General features: G+C 37.0%; 2 protein-coding genes across 2 annotated transcripts in view; one reads left to right on the top strand and one right to left on the bottom strand.

Annotated features, from left to right (window-relative positions):
• Nucleotides 1–13593, bottom strand: part of abcc8b (ATP-binding cassette, sub-family C (CFTR/MRP), member 8b) — a 33106-nt gene extending 19513 nt beyond the window's left edge. The window contains 13 exon segments of the mRNA XM_060878554.1: nucleotides 1229–1380; nucleotides 1482–1522; nucleotides 2208–2370; nucleotides 3543–3677; nucleotides 4398–4553; nucleotides 5563–5727; nucleotides 7078–7266; nucleotides 7340–7582; nucleotides 9065–9231; nucleotides 10799–10920; nucleotides 11131–11272; nucleotides 12546–12705; nucleotides 13556–13593. Coding sequence (XP_060734537.1) covers nucleotides 1229–1380; nucleotides 1482–1522; nucleotides 2208–2370; nucleotides 3543–3677; nucleotides 4398–4553; nucleotides 5563–5727; nucleotides 7078–7266; nucleotides 7340–7582; nucleotides 9065–9231; nucleotides 10799–10920; nucleotides 11131–11272; nucleotides 12546–12705; nucleotides 13556–13573 — 1853 coding nt within the window. The 5' untranslated portion in view covers nucleotides 13574–13593.
• A 1562-nt stretch (nucleotides 13594–15155) lies between these two features.
• Nucleotides 15156–21257, top strand: scamp5b (secretory carrier membrane protein 5b). The gene is made up of 7 exons (XM_060878553.1): nucleotides 15156–15295; nucleotides 16340–16392; nucleotides 16532–16651; nucleotides 17034–17190; nucleotides 18090–18191; nucleotides 18782–18899; nucleotides 20290–21257. The coding sequence occupies exons 2-7, from the start codon at nucleotides 16386–16388 to the stop codon at nucleotides 20488–20490; spliced, it is 705 nt and encodes a 234-aa protein (XP_060734536.1). The 5' UTR covers nucleotides 15156–15295; nucleotides 16340–16385; the 3' UTR covers nucleotides 20491–21257.
• Nucleotides 21258–22607: the final 1350 nt, after the last annotated feature.

Raw genomic sequence — 22607 nt, 5'->3', positions numbered from 1 at the left:
AAGCCAATTAGCACAAACACTCTGTCTGTTTGAATTCAAATCATTTGTTAAGAAATGCTAAAGTACCACAGCTACAATAAAAACACTAATAAATATACAAAAGATAATGTTGTGGTCATAATAATAAATTAGAAGGTGTGACTCTGGCCATGGTGTCTGTACTCTGTACTCTGTGAGAAGAAAGAAAGGAAGGAAGATAGGTAGGTTGGAAGGAAGGAAGGAAGGATTCTAAATCTTTAATCTTACAACATATAAATTATACATTTATACATTTTTTTTTATCAATTATCTTCTATATAACTTTATCATTCATTCATTCATTCATTCATCTTCTACCACTTATCCGAACTATCAGGTCACAGGGAGCCTCAGGCGTCATTGGGCATCAAGGCAGGATACACCCTGGACAGAGTGCCAACCCATCGCAGGGCACACACACACTCTCATTCACTCACGCAATCACACACTATGGACAATTTTCCAGAGATGCCAATCAACCTACCATGCATGTCTTTGGCCCGGGGGAGGAAACCGGAGTACCCGGAGAAAACCCCTGAGGCACGGGGAGAACATGCAAATTCCACACACACAAGGTGGAGGCGGGAATCGAACCCCCAACCCTGGAGGTGTGAGGCGAACGTGCTAACCACTAAGCCACCGTGCCCCCTAACTTTACTATTGTGCATTAGAAATAATTTATATAATCAAATCTTTCTCTTTCTTTCTTTCCAAATATCACTTTATTCCTATGCATTCCAAATAATTCCCAGATTCTTATTTAATCTAACCTTTTTTTATTTTATTTTTAATTTTTTTTACATGAATTTGACTTATTTATATAATTTTTCTTGGATTTAAACTGCTTTCTTAATAGAAAGTGATGAATTACATTTTAATAACACTTTTTAAGCCTCTGCTACAGTAATGTAGGGAATGGCTAGGTGCGTGTGTGTGTGTGTGTGTGTGTGTGTGTGTTTAAAACTGAGCTGTTATGTGTTAGGAATGAAACACAAAATCATGTACTGTTATAGGAAAATGATCAGTGACGTGGTGGTGTGATATGTATTTATCACTCTAATGTTAATTATTTTTTGTGTAACTCCATGACAGTATAATGTCATATAAAGTCCTGAAATTGTGTTATACCACAGCTGATTTTAAGAATTCCACAGTGCTGTGGAATAAGTGATTAAAACACACAGGGAATTGTGAAGAGATGGTCAGACACCTTACAAGTGCCTTGACAGTTGAATGTAGTACACTAGAAAGCAGGAAGAGGGGTGTGACCAAGATGTGGAAGAGTGAGAGAGAAGCAAATGCCACAGCAGGAGACAGAGCGGTGTCTGTAGAGCTGTGTACGTAGGCATGTACTACAAACGTCTGAGGACAAAATACAAAAAAAAACGTATATGTTAGACACAGTGTGAGATGTGATGTGATTCATATTGAGATGTGAGGTTTGGAAAGAGCATCAAACTCACTGTAAGAACTGCTGCGATTGGAATGGCAGCGTTTATGAAAACTGGAGGAGAAAAAAAGCACAAACTTTAAGACTTTGCATATGAAGAGCCCTCTGTTGGTTAGGAAATGAATTGCAAAAACATTGCTTATTGAGCATGTTCTTTTAATCTCACACGCAAGGTGAGTTTGTTAATACAGAATATTTTTTTATTAATACCTTAATATTTAAGAATATTGTAAAAAAAAAAAATGCTTAACCAGTCATCATTAAAAATGAATTTTTTTTTTTTTACATAAATTATGTAACCAGGCATGACATCTTACACACACACACATACACACACACACATATATATATATATATACACCCTGGACGGAGTGCCAACCCATCGCAGGGAACACACACACACACACTCATTCACTCACGCACTCACACACTACGGACAATTTTCCAGAGATGCCAATCAACCTACCATGCATGTCTTTGGCCCGGGGGAGGAAACCGGAGTACCCGGAGGAAACCCCCGAGGCACGGGGAGAACATGCAAACTCCACACACACAAGGCGGAGGTGGGAATCGAACCCCCAACCCTGGAGGTGTGAGGCGAACACTAAGGCCACCATGCCCCCCTTATTAGAATATATATATATATATATATATATACACACACACACACACACAAACACACACACGTAATCAGAATCATGACTTCAGTTGATGTTGATGAGAAATGAGAATGTCCTACTAGAGAGGGATGTGTAGAGGGCGAAGGCTTGGAGGCTGGTCAGCTCTTTTTTTCTTGTTTCCTCCACACTGGACCTAAAGATGTGCTCCCAGGCATATAATTTCAACAGCTTAATTCCTCTCAACATCTCATTAGTCTTCTTCAGTCTTTCACTCGAGTACTCCTGCAATGGAAATGTCTGGATAATCTCACCCCAATAAATTAAATATAATTATTTAGAATCATCAACTTATCAAATTATAAACTTTCTCTCATAGTTTTTATTTGCATTTCTTACCTCTGGCTTGCTCATTAAAGGTCTAAATACATATCTGGATGTTCAAAATGCTAAACAAATTCAACTTCGGTTGAATTAGATTTTATTTTGTCATACAGTAGAAGTAAATAATGTCTCTCCACTTTTCATCATTTTCATTTTTAGTCTACTGCAAGTCGTCTCCAACTTGTAAATAGTTTATAATTTGTGTCTTGTGTTTATGTTTCAACTATCAGCATTAACTTCAGACTTCTGCATTTTCTTTACTTTAAGCAAGATTTGGCTGCTTTCTCTTTAAAAAGTGATGTCTGAGTCACGTAAACACAGAAATCAGATTTTTGTATCCATACAGAGCCAAGCTAACTTCCCCCCACACACACAGGACAGCAGGACAAATCTGATTTATCTCTTAAATCCAGTATTTAGACAAATTACAAGCGAGCATGTCCGACCTGATTGTTCAGACTGTAAGTAGATTGACTTGTATTTGCCCAAAGGTTAATATATCAACAATGTAAGTGAACACACCCAGAATAGTCCAAGTCAAAGCTTCATTTATTTATATTTAAAGAAATTTATTTGCAAATTGTTCCAGACAACATTTTCCTTAGCATTCATGAAACGTTCAGGAAAATGTTAATGAGAGCTCTGGAGTTCTTTAATACAAACTTCGACCAATTGCTTTTAAACTGTACGAGTGTGATTTTTTTTCTGCATTGTTTTTATTTAGTTCAATGGCATACACAATTGAATAATTTCTATAAAATATTGTGAATCTGTCATTTCAGAATAAAAGAAAAATGAAAGAAGATAAACAAGACTGCTTTGATTACAATTTTTGGTTTGGTTCTAATTTTTAGTTGTATCTACAGTACAGTAGTTCACCATGATCAGTTTGTAGTCATTACTGAATGTAAATCAGTAGTGCTGTGAATACGCTTTATAATTTATAAAGAAAATTTCTAAGCTTTTGTAAATCTTGTGAAGAAGAGTGATGAACGCTGTTACACGACGTCCTGTTCTTGTTAGTTTTCATCGGAATTCATGTGACTAAGACTTTTTATAAGTTTGATGCTCACCAGTGTGCTTTTCTGTGTTCGTGAAAGCTGCGTAGCCACAAAGTACTGCATCGGAGCGAGAACGGCGATCACGGCAGCTCCAATCAGAGAACTGATCCCCAGTAAATAGTAAAGAAGGATCACGCCAATAGTGATCTGTTAAGAAAGATGCTAATTTTATCAAGAACAATTTTGTTATAAAGAGTAAACTTTCCTGATGCCTTCCCCTAAGCCATAATGTTGAACAATCTTTGTTTTCAGGTCATTTGAGAGTTGTTTTGAGGCCTCCATGTTGCGACTCTTCAGAGGAAAGACAAAGAGAACAACAACTTGCAATTGGCCACCTTAAATACCTTTTCTCATGATTGAATGCACCTGTCTATGAAGTTCAAGGCTTAATGAGCTCACCAAACCAATTGGGAGTTCCAATTAATTAGTGCTAAGTAGTTACAGGTATTCAAATCAACAAAATGGCAAGGGTGTGCAAATTTATGCACCTATCTAATTTCGTTTTGATGCATATTGCACATTTTCTGTTAATCCAATAAACCTCATTTCACTACTGAAATATTACTGTGTCCTTCCGTTATTTGATAGATCAAAATGAAATTGCTGATCCAAACACACAAATATTTATAAATGAAAATCAGGGAAATTGTCAGGGGTTCCTAAACTTTTGCGTACGACTGTATTTCTTTAGTATGGTGATAGTAGATAACATTTACATTTACATTTACAGCATTTGGCAGACACCCTTATCCAGAGCGACGTACATAAGTGCTTAAATCTCTAACATTGAATACATTAGTGCTGATAATATAACATTCCAACAGTCTAAGATCTACAGTAGTCTAGTGATAAATGCATGGCTCTCACCTGCACTGGCATGGCACACAGGTTAGGACACAAAAAGAAGAACCACATGAGATGTTCCGTGTCTCTGGCCACCAGATTGCAGATCTGAGAGATGGTCATATCTCCCATGGACATGTTAGATGTACTCAGGTGCATGATCTTATTGTAGATCTTACACTGAAAAAATGAAACACAGATGGTGGCTCACGTATCACCATGGAATAGCGCTCAGAATGTCATTCAACTGGAAGGCTAATAAAAAACGTACAATGTAATGATCCAAACTTTAATTGCAATGCAAGTAATAAAAGTATTTGTTTAAATGGTTCACAATACATTTTCCCCCTGAGTGTATGGATAGACTATGTGTGAAAATGTAGATCTGATTTTTCCTTTTCATTTAAGTCATTTAACTAGTTAGCTATTTCTTAATTCTGATTATGACTGGAAATGTTTTTAGTGTCTTCAGAATTTATATTCTACTAAAATATGTAGTATATGCAGAAGTTACTACACTTAAGTCTAAAGAGAATGATATACCTAGCTGTAGGTTGACAGTAACATTAGCATTAGCAGTAGCATTTTAAACATTCAAACAGCAAAATAGCATGAGCTACGACTAACAATTGGGCCAAAATTAATTCATTCATCTTCTACCGCTTATCCAAACTACCCCGGGTCACGGGGAGCCTGTGCCTATCTCAGGCGTCATTGGGCATCAAGGCAGGATACACCCTGGACGGAGTGCCAACCCATCACAGGGCACACACACACTCTCATTCACTCACGCAATCACACACTACGGACAATTTTCCAGAGATGCCAATCAACCTACCATGCATGTCTTTGGACCGGGGGAGGAAACCGGAGTACCCGGAGGAAACCCCCAAGGCACGGGGAGAACATGCAAACTCCACACGCACAAGGCAGAGGCGGGAATCGAACCCCAAGCCTGGAGGTGTGAGGCGAACGTGCTAACCACTAAGCCACCGTTGGGCTGAAATTAATGAAAGATAAATTTAACAGATCCCTATCTAATGAACCTCTGAATAATTTATTAAACTTAATAATTGACCAATTGAATGACTATTAGATTGATTTCTTTATGACATCACAATAGAAAAAAATATTTAGGTATTCTCTCTCTCTCTCTCTCTCTCTCTATTTAAATGGTTGATATAAGAACCTGTATGGCTCCCCTGATTTTAATGCCAGTCTCTATAGCAGCATAGTAGGAGGCCTGTAGGAATGTCCTCTGAAGGAGCAGCGCTAGGAAAAGCAGCACTGCCAACACATACGCGTTCGCTAAAAATGCCTGAGAAGAAATGAACTGGATGCCTAGCAGCTTGACCTGTAACACACACACAATGTAATATAACAACCCGCATACACACAAGGACAATTCAGATAACACAGATATTTTAATCAAAGACTCAATTCCTATATTAATAACAGTAATAATAATGTGAATAAGACATCAGGTTTTGAATTGTGATCTAAACATGCGTACATTGTACAGTAGTTGCTCAGAAATGCTCAGATGTACAGTAATGTTTGTGCTAAACGCTATTATTGTGGAAAAAAAAACTAAAAAAAAAAACACCCCAGAAAGCATCACTGCCTAACGCAACAAATTATTGAGGGTATGCTTGGTTTCATCCGTGAATAACTAGGACATAATATATATGATCGAGCGTGAGCATGCTTTAAGCAAATGTTTGCTAATACGTACACAGTGATGCAGACTCTTAATACACACATAATCTACACACACATAATTGTTCTGTGAAGACATGAATTTTACTTAGTGCTCAGAAATGATTACTGACATCTTGCTTTAATCTACAGGCTCTCTTCGCTAAAATGTCACTGACAAAAGCCATGTCATGGATTGTGACTAGAAAATGTCACAAATTGTTCAGTATGTTTTATTCATTCATTCATTCATTTTCTACCGCTTATCCGAACTACCTCGGGTCACGGGGAGCCTGTGCCTATCTCAGGCGTCATCGGGCATCAAGGCAGGATACACCCTGGACGGAGTGCCAACCCATCGCAGGGCACACACACACACTCTCATTCACTCACGCAATCACACACTACGGACAATTTTCCAGAGATGCCAAACAACCTAACATGCATGTCTTTGGCCCGGGGGAGGAAACCGGAGTATCCGGAGGAAACCCCCGAGGCACGGGGAGAACATGCAAACTCCACACACACAAGGCGGAGGCGGAAATCGAACCCCCAACCCTGGAGGTGTGAGGCGAACGTGCTAACCACTAAGCCAGTGGTTACGTGCTAACTAATAACCCAGTATGTTTTATCTTCTACTAAATTAATCAGTTGTTAATCAGTTGTTAATTAATCAGCTGCTCTTCCCATGCTGAAGGGTTTGCTGAATATCAGATAGAGAGTGAAAATAAAGGAAGAAATGAAGGAAATGTGACAGAAACTAATTCTATTTAATGGGACATTCACTAGTCTTCTTATCTCTTCTTATCTTTAAGCTGAGACCCCACCACTAATCCCTTGGCCAGGCTTAAATAAAACTCTGTTAAAAAAAAATAACAAATCCTTTATGAATAAAACTTTCTTTTAAAAAGAAATATTAGTTACTTTGGGTGTCTGTAACATTTAGAATTCCTCCTTAAAGTATTATGAAAAGTAAAGTAAAGTAATATGTTCTGTATTTGGATACTGGTGGCTTGATGGTGTGATTATCACGGCTGATGTGGTGGACGATGCCGGAGATGCACAGTGGTCCAGTGAAGCCCAGCAGATCTGCCACGAAACGGTGAGTGATGCTGAGGAGCAGAGGGCCTCCGAACGCTTGCCTCAGAGCATACCAAATCAGCCGTGGGCATCGTGTAGAGATTAGACCTCTCTCCTACACCACACACACATCATTTTTTTTTAATTAAAATGTAAAAAGTACTATAAGTACTCTTGTTTTTGTGTACCTTCTGAATACTGAAGGCCTTCTGTAGCTTCTGGTAATTGGTGAGCGCTCTCATAGCTATGGGCAGCTTGCCAATGGTTTTCAGGTGGATGGGTCGTTTGTGGGCCGATGTGATAAATGTGTTCATCCACCAATATGTGCTCTTGGACAACAGGTTGACGAAAGGCTGAAGGAAACGCACACCGAGGTCCTGCAGGTCCTCAGGAGGCTTCACTTCGGTTGGGTGTGGGAAGAAAATGTAACGCTGGAATACCAGAGCAACACATGGACAACAGTAAAAAAAAAAAAAATAGCACTTGTGTATATAAATAACAGAAATAGCAAAGCATCTTCAGGTACAGGACCTAATATTAATTAAACTGTTGTTTGGCTTAAGAAGAACCTTCTTTATCTTTAGATTGAAAATAGACAAAGTAAATTTGGGTAAAGGTTGCATCATCTTCGTCTAGATGTCCGAGCAGCTGCGTCATCTTTAAACGACAGGTGAAGGCGAACCTCTTTCTGAAACACTTAAACTATCACTTATTTTTCTTGCTTGCTTAATGTATATTTTTTTATAAAATCTAGACTTCCCAACAGAGATTAAGGTTGATTGTATCTTGAGTCTGTAACCTAGTTACCAGTGTTAATGTATTTATTGATTGAGAACCTCAATTGATTGGGAAGTCATTTCTAACTATATATGTCTGTCAACTTAAAATAAATAATGTGTATCTTTATACATCATAACCTAAGGTTGCCTTTATTAATTATTATCATTATCATTATCATTATTATTATTTTATACATCTGTCCTCACTGCAAAGGATATGGTGAGAGCCCAAGACCATGGCTTTACCCCTATTCACCCCACCCTGATAAACAGCTTAAAACAGGCTAAAAGTAGTGGGTTTATTATCTACCCAATCCCTGGCAGGGAGGACAGATGGACAGATGTAATTTCTGCAAAACAAACAGTCTGAGTTCATTCTGTGCTGCAATACCATGTGACTGAAAGATATTACACAGCTAGCGTAATGCCTTTCTTTTCTTAATCCTGCATAGACTGAAATGACTTTCTGGGAATTAATTTATATAATAGACAGAGAGAGAGAGAGAGACAGAGAGAGAGAGAGAGAGAGAGAGAGAGAGAGAGAGAGAGAGAGAGAGAGAGAGACAGGGAGAGAGACAGACAGAGAGAGAGAGAGAGACAGACAGACAGAGAGAGAGAGAAAGAGAGAGAGAGAGAGAGACAGAGACAGACAGAGAGAGAGAGAGACAAGGAGAGAGACAGAAAGAGAGAGAGAGAGAGAGAGAGAGAGAGAGATAGAGACAGAGACAGACAGAGAGAGAGAGAGACAGGGAGAGAGACAGACAGAGAGAGAGAGAGCGAGAGAGAGAGAGAGAGATCATCATGGACATCAGAGGTAAGTGTCCCTGCTATTTAATTTGATGTGAGAAAAAGTATCTCAACATAATTCATGTAAAATAGGTCACTTGGAGGCATTTTTATATCAGTGTTAGCTTTGCACGAAATATACAAATTAACTGAAAGTGGTTTTATCTTCAGTTCCTTAAACAATTCTATTTAACTATGTCTCTGTTTTAATTTGGGATATTAGTCACAAGATAACAACAAACCATGGCATGAATGCGCATTGGAATGGAATGAATTTTTCAGCAATAATATTCACACCTAAACACACACACACACACAATTCTCTTCAGTTTCTTTGTCTTTTCTCACCCTGCGCAGTACAACGCTGATCTCTACAGTCAGCAGCAAGCCGTAGATTAAAGCTAGCAAGCCTGTGATGCAGAAGCGCAGCTGCCCCAGGCCGATTCCGTGCTCATCGTACTTTGTGAACTTGATGGTTTTGGCGACAAAGGCCAAAATCCAGTAGATGAGCAGAGCTTCATATAAATGGAAATCACAACATGATTACAGAGGAAAACTCATGTATTGGAGAAATCATGTATTGGAGGATTTCCTAAACAATCCACATAATAAAAAACAATTCATAATGAAGACAAAATAATTATTACTCAGTGTGAGGATTTCATAAAGGGCCATTTTTGGCTCAACAAAAGGTTGTGAGCCACAAATGTTGGCTGCCTTTAGGATATTTCTGGCCTATAGTCTAAATGTCGGGGGGCACGGTGGCTTAGTGGTTAGCATGTTCGCCTCACACCTCCAGGGTTGGGGGTTCGATTCCCGCCTCCGCCTTGTGTGTGTGGAGTTTGCATGTTCTCCTCCTGCCTCGGGGGTTTCCTCCGGGTACTCCGGTTTCCTCCCCCGATCCAAAGACATGCATGGTAGGTTGATTGGCATCTCTGGAAAATTGTCCGTAGTGTGTGAGTGTGTGAGTGAATGAGAGAGTGTGTGTGTGCCCTGCGATGGGTTGGCACTCCATCCAGGGTGTATCCTGCCTTGATGCCCGATGACGCCTGAGATAGGCACAGGCTCCCCGTGACCCGAGTTATTAAGCGGTAGAAAATGAGTGAGAGTGAGTGAGTGAGTCCAAATGTCATTAATATTTGCCTCACAATATGCATTAACTCAATGCAAGAACGTCTTAGAGCTCCAAACATCCATAACTACTGTATATCTGTTTTCATATTAAACCCAGACTTTATGTGGCCTAAACCAGAAGAATTCTTTTCTGTTTGTGAATTTTGAGTGTGTGAGGTTCCTTAAAGCTTCGCTACTGTATATCACTCAAGAACTTGAATTACTGGAAAACATTTCAAGCTGGTTAAAGTTAGAAATTAGTAAAATGTAAGTAAACTCAACTTGAACATACGCTTTGCTTAAGATAATTACTTTAGAGAATAATTTCAGTTTTATTTTTGAAAAGTTACAAACTTGAGTTCAATATCCAAAAGTTATAATGACAATTTAAAATAGTGGTTACAAAATAAGTTCACATAAATGAAGCAAACGTCATCCATAGCATTTGGCAGACACCTTTATCCAGAGCAACTTACATTTTATAGAACTTAGCAATGGAGGGTTGAGGGCCTTGCTCAGGGGCCCAGCAGTGGCAGCGTGGTGAATCTGAGACTCAAACTTACAACCCTTCAATTGTTAACCCAACACCTTAACCACTATGCTACCACATTTCTTTTATATGTTGTACATTAGTTATCACGTTTTACAGTGTTGAGATTGGAACGCATTGGAAACACAGTCAGAGAAAAAATACTCTTCACCCTCTTCCACAAATTAAACACACTGTGATTGACAGGAAAGAAGAAAGAGTGTCATCCTTCCGAACCTAAATAAAATGATCAGTTTTGCGCCATCGGCACCAGGGCAGGGTTGGCGGTGGAATCAATGTGACAACTTGCAACGCTTTTCTGCCACACAAGGCAAAGAAACATGAGTGGCCTAATTTAACACACAACCTTGACCAGGCAGATACTAAGGATGACTGAAGGAAATTATTTAGTATTAGAAACAAAAATGCCCTGTACATACCTAACAGAAGTTTGGGAAAATTGGAGGTCTCTATATTGTGGTAGTAGACTATGGATGTTATAGCTGCCAGAATGCCCAGTCCAGGGGGCATATAAAGATGGAGGTGGCGAGATTGGTTAAACCTAAAAGAAAACAACTGTTTGCGTTAAAGAGAAAAATCCTGTTAAGATCTCAAAACATTAAATAAGACCACAATGGATATGCAGCACTTGCTCATTACTGTATATAGAAACTGCCTCATTATATATTTATATATGAATGCTAATCCTCTAAAACGGATAATACTCTACGATGTAGTGTTTAACTGTATGGATTACGTAACAATCACTCACCCATCTGAGACAATCCCCTCAGCAACCTCACACACCAGCACAAACAACAAAGCAGCTGTGAGTAACCAGCGCAGGTTATGGCCAGGAAAGTGTAGCCATGTGCTGTGATGGATATGAACCTTAGAACTCTGGCTGCCCCAACCTACAGTACAAACATGCCAGCTAATGATAAAAAGCCAGGGTAAATCAGATGATGACAGGGTAAATCAGATGATGACAGGGTAAATCAGATGATGACAGGATAAACCAGATGATGACAGGGTAAATCAGATGATGATAGGGTAAATCAGATGATGATAGGGTAAATCAGATGATGACAGGGTAAATCAGATGATGACAGGGTAAATCAGATGATGACAGGGTAAATCAGATGATGACAGGATAAATCAGATGATGACAGGATAAATCAGATGATGACAGGATAAATCAGATGATGATAGGTTAAATCAGATGATGATAGGGTAAATCAGATGATGACAGGGTAAATCAGATGATGACAGGGTAAATCAGATGATGACAGGATAAATCAGATGATGACAGGATAAATCAGATGATGACAGGGTAAATCAGATGATGACAGGGTAAATCAGATGATGACAGGGTAAATCAGATGATGACAGGGTAAATCAGTTGATCACACTCACATGTAAAAACATGTAGAACTCTCTTTGTTTGATTCCAGGATTCCACAGCAAATTATTTACTAGTGTTTTACTATCAGAAAAGATTCCAAGGTAAAGCTTCTTGGAGGTGAGGAACACTTACTTAACCATTTAACACCTTTAAAACCCTTTTTTTTCCCGTAAGATTGTAATATTTAAATGTATGTGGTATAAACTCCAAATGATCAACAGTTATTTTCATCTTAATACCTAGAAACTGTCAGGTATTTAAACTTTCAGCTAAACTGGCTTGCTACAGTATGTGGTACACTTTTACATAGTGAAAGAATCCAAATGGAAAACTTGGATAATGCATATATATATATATGTATATATATATATATATATATATATATATATATATATATATATATATATATATATATATATATATATATTCTCAAGTTTATTCTTTCAACAAAGATTTATTCATTTATTCATCTTTGTATATTGGTAAGGTTTGCTCTATATCTGGAGCAGGAACACAGGCTGCAAGGTGAGACTATACACCAGCATGTGTGAGTCCAGTCACACTAAGGGGCATTTTACAGTAGCTAATTCACCTTCTGGTACGTTTTTAGGAGCAGGGACTTGGGTCTAAGAATCAATCTATTAACCCTGTGAAGCAGCAACACTACCTACAGTATAGCACCACCATTACATGCCATCCAATCTTCTAATTAAATCAATACAAGGTTATTTCATCTTATCTAACAGCAGAGATCTGTCTGTTTTCAGGATAAAGACACTGACCGATGAAGAGGATCGGGAAAGTGCTGAAGAGGAGGAAGACATGTGGAACAAGCCCCAGGGCATCCAGAAAACAGCCGTTATTCAGAAGCCCATTATCCACCTTATAGGCGGATGAGTTATCAGTACCACAGAAAGACAGGGTGCTGTTAGAGACTGGAGTCTGAGAAAGATCGGGACACGCAGAGTGGGACAAAATATTAAATAATAAAATTTTTATTTTTTATATAATTATAATATACCTTATATAATGTAGAGTTCAACCAAACAAATTGTGTTGTCATATTAAAATAAAAATACTGATATATTAAAATGATTGCATTAATATAAACCGATGGAGAATTCAAAACGAGGATAGAAAGGCCGATAGATAGATAGATAGATAGATAGATAGATAGATAGATAGATAGATAGATAGATAGATAGATAGATAGATAGATAGATAGATAGATATGATGTAGTAAAACTTACAAAAACTCTTAAGATTCTTAAATTACCTAAAGCAGCAAAATTACAAGTAAAATTAAATTAAAAACTAAAATTATAGCCTTCAAATGAAATTTTGTCAAAACCTTTTCCACCCTCAATGTGAAACGTATAAACATGAAGTAAATTAAATAGGAAAAATAAAAAAGTTAGTAATAACCTGGTTGCATGGTGCACACACCCTTAAACTAATACTTATTCACTAATACAATATTTAGTATTAGTTAAAACTAATACATATTTAGATTTTTTTACATCACATTGTTCCAGTCTCATCAGTGTATAACAGTTTTTTTTATATCCGATGCATAGTTTATTTTGTGGTTTTAGTTTGATCTTGTATGAATTTTATAACTCGTATTTCATCAGTTTCTTCTAAAAGTATTTCATGAAATGAAGACAATGTACGGTTTAATCATTTTAGCATCACTTTACATGATGTTACTGGGTCTTTCCATTCGTTTATAAATGCTTCAAGGTTTGATTTCTTTAAAAAAAAAAAAAAAAACTGTTCAAGGCAAACTCACCGCTCTGTATCCGCGCATGATGTTGGAGATGTACTGAACTCCACCATGTACTGAAATACATCCAAACTCCTACAGCACCAATGGAGCTTCTAATCCCCGCGGATTATACACCAGTTATAACGTCTCTGAAAACCATAAACTGCTGTGCGCGCGCGCGCGTGTGTGTGTGTGTGTGTGTGTGTGTGTGTGTGCGCGCGCGCGCCCGTGTGTGTTTGCGTGTGTGCGGGTGTGTGCGTTTGTGTGTGTTCTAATAATAATAATAATAATAATAATAATAATACCCGTGACCCGAGGTAGTTCGGATAAGCGGTAGAAGATGAATGAATGAATGAATAATAATAATAATGTGAGTGGTGTTGTGTTATAGTTGTTGGTAGCTGTAGTGGTGATGGGAGTTTTTTGTTGTACTTTGTACAAGATATAAAAAGTTATGGAACACCTCAGATTTGAGCTTTTTCGGTTAGATAAGCATTAACCCATTTTCAGCAACCAAACAGTAAAATATCTAACTATAAACGAGGGCTAAATGAACTTCTGTGAGTGTTTATGTTCTTGGAAACGACCTAATTTTGATAGTAAATAGGATACTTGATTATTATTATTATTATTATTATTATTATTATTATTATTAATAATAATAATAATAATAATAATAATAATAATAATAATAATAATAATATTATTATTATTATTACAAAGATCCACAGTGTAGATTAATATATTAGAACACATCATACATAAATTGCTGAAGTTGTTCACGTTCTCTCTGGTCAAAGGTAGGACAGACACTGCCCTCTGGCGGTCACATCGTGTATGTTGCGCTACATTTGAAAGAAAGAAAGAAAGAAAGAAAGAAAGAAAGAAAGAAAGAAAGAAAGAAAGAAAGAAAGAAAGAAAGAAAGAAAGAAAGAAAGAAAGAAAGACACACACTTTGAAAACTCTAAGAAAGTTAAATAAGAATTTTAATGTAACCCAACAACAGTGTTTCTCTATAAAGTCCTAGCCATTTTCCCCCAAAAGGCAGAAATCCAATGTTATTATGACCTCGTATCTTACTGCTGAACTTGAAAGTGAAACTTAACCGTGCTATAAGTTAAGATACAGTGTCATTATAGAGCAGTATAGAGCAGACAAGTGTATTTACAGTCATGACACATGCCTCAGGTCCTCTAAAGAACCATCCTAGCCTTCAATGTGCAAAATGATAGGCGTGGTTCATGGTCGAGTTTTTCCTAGAATGAAATCCGTATACATATTAATAATGACGATACAATTAATTATTTATTCCTCCACACAAACTGCAGTGTACTTTTTCGAAACCTCATCCTACTGCACTGTTGTGTTATACAATACAGTCGGATAGAATGACTCCTGACCAATCACAGTGCATAAAACTGCAGCAGGGGGCGTGGCGAGTATGCGAGAGTGTAATGTGGGAACGTGTAGAGGATTCAGCACCGCGGAGAGCTCCCGGGATGCAGACATGCGATTGGTTTAGGAAGAGAAAAAAGGGGCGGGACAAAGCAATCATGCATCTATTGGATAATAATAGTCGGTAGGTGGACTTGATAACTGTCACTCTGGATGTTAGATGAGATAAGTCGGAAAATATCCCGTGGCGGAAATACAACTATTTTCCATTAAGTAGTGTTAAAGTATATTGGAAGACAGTTTAATGAGAGGAATGAGCAATATAAGCTATAGTTGGAGAGATTCAGGGTATTGACGGTGCATGAGAAGGTAAGAGGATTATTGGATATCCGGTTAACGTCTCTAAATACTCTCTTGTTCAGAGTTTTTGGCATGATGAACTATTCTTGATACGACACCATTCATTCATTCATTCATTCATTCATTCATTCATTCATTCATTCATTCATCCATTCATTGATATCTGCATTAAAGGAGAATCTAACATTTGGTGTGCTTAAAAGTGTAAAATAAACCAATAACAGAAAGATCCAGGTCTGTAAATATTAACAAATCAGCCATGGAGTAGTCATCGAAATTCCATGTATATACACATTCACTAGAATGTACAAACTGGAGTATTATTTTTAGGCCTATTCTATGCAGTGAACCTTCATCAGGAAGTGCAAAAATTTGGTATTTATTTATTTATTTATTTATTTATTTATTTATTTATTTATTTATTCTTTTGTTTGTTTATTTTCAATTTATTTATTTATTTATTTATTTATTTATTTATTTATTTGTTTGTTTGTTTGTTTGTTTGTTTGTTTGTTTGTTTTTAAAAAAAATGATTTATTCAGTAAAATGCATAAAGCCACTTATAATATTCCCTGGAGCCATATTTGATGTTTAATTTGATGTTTGATGTCGTAACACTTACGAGCTGTAGAAAACACTGACTGAGACCTAACTTGCTTGCTGTTGGACCTTCAGTGGACTAGACAGGAAGTAAAAGCTGCTATCACTGTCAAATCCTGTCAATATCTACTGCACTTTTCAAGAGAAATGAGTACTATTTGGTACTTAAACCCTTAAATTGCCAGTATTTTTTTCTGTTACTGTACTATTTTGCTTTTATCTTCTATGAGCCAAATGTTTTAGTTTCTGCATGAAACATTTACACACACATGCTCTGTTCTTAAATGGTGATAAAAGGGAACTTTGTTCAACATCAAAAATAAAACATCTAAGAAAACAGAGTGACTGAGCTTGTCAAAAGTCACTGGTGGTTTTAATCCATATACTTGTTTGTGTGTGTGTGTGTGTGTGTGTGTGTGTGTACTAACCTACATATATTTGATCTCCTCTAAGACTACATTTAGACAGGCAAAAGGCCTAGACGACAACATATTTCCCAATGGCTGGTATTATTATTATTATTATTATTATTATTATTATTATTATTATTATTATTATTATTATTATTATTATTATTATTATTATTATTAATATTGGTAGTAGGATTAGTAGAAATAGTTTTATTTTATTTTTCTTGTCCAATAGAGAATAATTTCCCTCCTCTGCCGCCATTTATTCCTCTGAAGCCATGTTTCTACCAGGACTTTGAGGAAATCCCAGAGCAGCACCGGAGCATGTGCAAGAAAATTTACTACCTCTGGATGTGTGAGTATTTGATTAAAGGGAGCCTCTGTGTCTGCTGGTCCCAATGTCCTTCATTCGCTCATTCCTTCCTTCCTTCCTTCCTTCCTTCCTTCCTTCCTTCCTTTCTTCCTTCATTCCTTTCCTCCTTCATTCGCTCATTCCTTCCTTCCTTCCTTCCTTTCTTCCTTCATTCCTTTCCTCCTTCCTTCATTCCTTCCTTCCTTCCTCCCTTCCTTCCTTCCTTCCTTCCTTCCTTCCTTCCTTCCTTCCTTCCTTCCTTCCCCTCCCCCATTTTACTTCACCAAACCAAATCTTTCAAAACACAAATTCTACATCTTCTCTCTTGATTTATATGATGGCATGTGGATCTGTTTCAGACTAACGTGAATGTGTTGCTCCTCAGTGTACAGTGCCACTCTGGTGGTGAATTTTGTAGGCTGTATGGCTTGGATGTTCGCTGGAGGAGGAGTGACAAACTTTGGCATGTCCATCATGTGGTTGATCCTCTTCACTCCATGTTCCTACGTGTGTTGGTTCAGACCTGTCTACAAGGCCTTCAAGTAAATCTCACTAGTCCTGTAGTTGAACAGCTCTGTACTGCATGTCACATTTTCCTAGCCTTAAACTATTATTTTAACCTAATGACCTTTGTTTGTCTTGTGCCATGCGTCTTTGTCTTTTGTTATGTGCTCACATGTGTTACCCCACCCATCCTGAATCCATTTCTGCCTCTGCACACCTGTTCCTTGTGTCACTCTGATTGTCCTCCCCATATATACCTGTTGTCTTGTGATTGTTAACCATTTTCTGTTTTTTGTTTTAGTTGCCTAGTCTTTTCTTTAGTGTTTTCCATGTTTGGAGTTTTGCTGTTTTTCTTAATAAACTGCCTTTTTTTCATGTTATTCTTGATCCCTGATTCCGCTCTGTGAAGGCACCTGTGCCTGACACTTGTCTAGAGGATTAAAATAAGTTTATTAAATATGATTTTTTTTTTTTTTTGCTTCATGAATCTTGGATATTTTAAGGCATGCATGAAACTTTTTTTTAATCTTTTAGTCCCTATTAGGGTTCATTAGTGAACCTTTTGTCATATATCTAGGTCTCTATATGTGTATTATAATTGAAGATAAAAGATAAGTAATAATACGTAATGATAACTTGTTTCCAAATAAGCTGAGTGCCATAATTAATAACTAGCTGATATTATACATGATTTTTTTAAAAAGACTTTTTACTTATTATAAGCTTCACTTTATTTTAGTGCAATAGATGAGTTGAGCCGGATGACTCTGTTGTCATCTGCACTCATCCGATATCCACCTCCTGACACTTTTGAGCACTCTTTTTTATTTATAGGACAGCAAATAAGTCTTATAAATAAGGTAGGTTTGACAGTTCGAGACAGAATTCAGTATTCACTATCTAGCTGTTGTCCTCTCCTACTGTCCATCTGTTACAGGACAGACAGCTCCTTCAACTTCATGGCTTTCTTCTTCATCTTCATGGCTCAGGTTGCAATCAGCATCATCCAAGCCATCGGGATTCCGGGATGGGGGGTCTGGTAAGTGACAGATCGTTTGGTTTGTTTATACAAATTCAGTTATTTTTAATCACTGAAAGTGTTTTTGTGTCTGTGTCTATGTTGTGAGGATAGACCACCAATCTAAATGACAAAAGATTTTATAATGGTCCCTTTCCATTGATTTTTAATTTTGTTTAACTAATTGTACTTAGCAGTAATGGTGGCACGATGACTTAGTGTTTAGAAGGTTTGCTTCACTCCTCTGGCATCAAGGCCCGATTCTCACGTCAGCTCTGTGGGGTTTTCTTTAGGTACTCTGGTTTCCTCATCCAGTCCAAAGACATGTGCAGTCTCAAAATTGGCATCTCAAAATTGTCTTTAGTATTTGAGAGGGAGTGTGAGTTTGTGTGTAATTGTGCCTGGTAGCTATGTGTTACTCAATACTGTGTATGTAAATATAACAATAGCACTTAAGTCTGTTATTGTATCTAATGCCTGCATACAGATGTGCATAATTTTCTCATTTCTGAATACATATACAGAAACATATCTGAATGACTATTCACATACTGAATAAAAACAAATAAATATATAAATAATAAATAATGCTCTGCTCTCTGTTTTCCAAGTGGCTGGTTAGGCACTATTGTCTTCTTTGGCACAAGCATCTTCGCCTCCATCATTATGCTCATTCCTACCATCATGTTTACGGCCGTAGCGATTTTGTCCTTCGTCGCTCTCACTACGGTAACGTAGATCAGTACAAAACAATTTAAATAAATTACATTCTTAGTTTACAACTCTGAAATTTCAAGCCTTTTTTTTTCCCACAACTTCATTTCTCTTCCCAATTAATTTTGCTGTTGCAACTAAGCAATATTGCAAAACTGCTGTTAAACTGAATATCAGCACTTTTATATTTGATAGTTCTTTAATACCAGAATTAAAAAGAACTTAAAGTTAATTAACTGATAATTCAGATGTAATATAGAGTAATACTTGTTTATTTTTGCTCTGTGCTCAAACAGCCTGAATTATGTGAAGTAAAGAGTTCAGTGTAACAAATGACCAGAAAGTTTAGTTTAGGGTGTTCATATAGCATGACAAGCTTTTTTTTCTTTCCTTTTTTTTGTTGTTTTATGAACTTCAAGAGAAAAAGACAACAGGCATGTTATTGAGGGAATGACTATTTATAGCTAATATAACGTAATCTGTTAATGAATTTGTTTGGCTAGAAAAAACATTAAAAAAAAATTGAAAAAACAACACAGTATTTTAATCGAAAAAAGTTCAACATTAAAGGTGGGGTGTTCGTTGTTTGAAAGCCAATGTTGACATTTGAAATCACCAAAACAAACACGCCGCTAACCGAAATGGGTCCCACCCCTGTATTGATAGCTCCGCCCACACATACATACGCAACCCAGGCAACTAATGGAAAGAAATGTGTCTTTATCATAGCTGAAGGTAAGAACAATACGATTGCAGATAAACAAACAAGCAAAAATGACACACAAGCATAATCATGCAAAGACATGCAAACGGCATACAGTATATTCTTTGTTCTGTGAAACAAAGCAAAAACAACGTTGCTCACCTATCGAGAAGGAAAAAAGCAACCTCGGCATCCCATCGCAGACCTTCCCGCTCCTTCAGTTCTCTCCAGCGCTGGAAAGCTGATCCTATATTAACACGGGTCCTACTTCTTGCCTTATCGTAAGCCTTTTTTCACTTTTCATTTTTATCCACCATGTCAATGTTTCAATCGCTTTCGGCTAATGTCACACATGCGCACATTGACAAGACACGCCACTTTCTGATCATTGGCTACACGTTTGTTTTCTGAAGAACTTCTCAAACAACGTACACCCCACCTTTAATTAACAGTATTTAAAAATGCAAACCGTTGTATTATACAAGAAATAAAACACTTTGTCCTTCGTAATGGTAACACCATCATGGTGTGATCAATGGTGCTGACTTAAATATCATGTAAAATATCATATCGTATTGTTTTGTGTCTTAAATATTAGACGCTTTAGAATCTTTTTGTAGTTGTATTGCTGTAATGCATGTCAGTAGAGCATATATTGTTAGATACTGAACAGATTCTCATGACGTTCTTTGTCTGATCCAGGTTCATAACCTGTACCGGGGCAGTGGAGGCAGCATGAGTAAGGCTCAGGAGGAGTGGACTACAGGTGCATGGAAAAACCCACACGTTCAGGAGGCCGCCCAACAAGCTGCCATGGGAGCCACTCATGGAGCCATGCAGCCTCAGGATCCGTCCAACACACCCAACTACAGCAATCAGACGTTAATACAAAATGAAATATAAAGCAAACGCCAGTGCAGAGACTTGCCAAAAAGCAGGCCAGGAATGTTGGCCGTCGCATTACAGATAGATCACGACAGCTTTGGGCAGAGCTCTTCTGGAACAAAATGTAGATGGGTGTATTCAGTTTGGAATGCTAGTCTGATTTCTGGTTCTCTTTAGTAGGAAAAACTGTGATGGCTTGTAATTGTGTGGTTCTTTAGCTCCTTTGTATTTGGATGGGAAAGCAGACAGATTTGTAATAGTCTCTTTCTTAGAGTTCTTTGTATGTTGTAAGCTGGTTTTTATTAAGTCATAAGAGTCACCGAGGGAAAAAAAATATACACAATTGTCTGTTGTGATGTCACTTTATGACTAACTTCATTTGACTAATGAATATATGAAAACACAATATTTCATATAATTAAGGTCCTAAATTACTAATTACTCTAAATGTTTCACTGAAATACTATGAGAGGAGTAACTTTAGCGTTAACTGCATTCACTTTCTATTTTTAGGTCTTAGGTTTTTAGCTTTTGCCGATAACTAACTATACCAATGTTAACTCATTAAATGTTTAGCATTTTGTTGTTTAATACTTATCATCCAGTTTGAATGTAAGCGTAATCCAATCCGTGCTAGCTTTTGTGTTTTGTGCTCAGCATATCATCCTAAACACTTCACCCATTTCAGTTATTCCTTGAATATGAAGTATCTGATATTGGATTTATTAAAATCTTAATTTTGATTAACCTTATTTTAAACAATTTACAATATTCTGTTATCATATCACTTTGCAATATAAAGTAATACATTGTAAAGTGATACCTTGTAGGACCACCGTAGGATTGACAGAAACGAAATTTCAATCCTCTGCATGTTCTGTTCATATAGCAGAATTGACGATAAAGTTTTTGTCTTTGACTCTGTAAATAAAAATATGATCTCTTCAAATTTATTGAAGTTTTTTTTTTTTTTGTTTTAGTGACAGGAAAGAGTAGAATAAGAAAAAAATAAAAAAATATATATTCTACTTTAATAAGACCATTTGAATAGACAATGTTACTTCAAATAATTTTTTTATTATGGCAAATACAATTTTTTTCCAATAATTTTTCTTTCTTTCTTTCTTTCTTTCTTTCTTTCTTTCTTTCTTTCTTTCTTCAATTTTTTATTGTTTGGAACTAGGTTCATGGAGGCTTAGTGGTTAGCCCAGTTATCTTGCCCTCTCGGATTAGCCTCTGCCTTGTGTGCAAGAAATTTTGCATGTTCTTTCCTCTGGGGATTAGATTTACTCCCTCAATCTATAGTAGATGATTGGCATCTCTAAATTGTCCATAGTGTGAATGTGAAAGGGTCTCTGAGTCTATGTGCATGATTGTACCTAAAACCTCTATTTTAGTTTAAACTCCACTTTGTGTATGTAATGCTCCTGTAAATTTACCATGCCTAAATTATCAAACAAAAATGTGTATGTGATTGTACCGTTTGATGGGTTGGCATCCCATTCAGGGTGTACCTCCAGGCTCCAAGTGACAATACGTAGGATAAGCGTTATAACAAATAGATGTTTAAAACCAATATTCATTTGTCAGGAAATTTTAATCAATTATAGAAAAATGCTTTAAAAAACAAAACACAATCTGCTAATTGAATTGACATGCAAAATAATAAAAGCGTCTACTGTTGTTGTGTATAAAATGTTTTCAAAATAAATAATAATAACAATAATAATAATAATAATAATAATAATAATAATAATAATAATAATAATAATAATAATAATATGAAACCATACATGCCTTGCGATGGGTTGGCACTCCATCCAGGGTGTATCCTGCCTTGATGCCCAATGACGCCTGAGATAGGCACAGGCTCCCCGTGCCACAAGGTAGTTCGCATAAGCGGTAGAAAATGAGTGAGAGAGTGAGTGAAACCATACAATGTCTACCTTTGATGAAACTGCACCAAAAGGGGGCAGTCTTATTCCAAAAAGCAAATTGTACAGTTTCTTCATTTCTCTAAACCACAGAGGGCTAGAGATTTTTATGTCCTTTGCAAATCCCTGATTTCCCAGATGCTTCTCTGAAAGAGAGCAGGCAACCACTTTCCGGTTGGCACAGCAGCCATAACATCAGCG

The sequence above is a fragment of the Tachysurus vachellii genome, chromosome 9 (assembly GCF_030014155.1).
Source record: "Tachysurus vachellii isolate PV-2020 chromosome 9, HZAU_Pvac_v1, whole genome shotgun sequence".
In the NCBI taxonomy this organism is placed as follows: domain Eukaryota; kingdom Metazoa; phylum Chordata; class Actinopteri; order Siluriformes; family Bagridae; genus Tachysurus; species Tachysurus vachellii.
The sequence above is the reverse complement of the archived record's forward strand: the minus strand, read 5'-3'. Positions and strand labels throughout refer to the sequence as shown.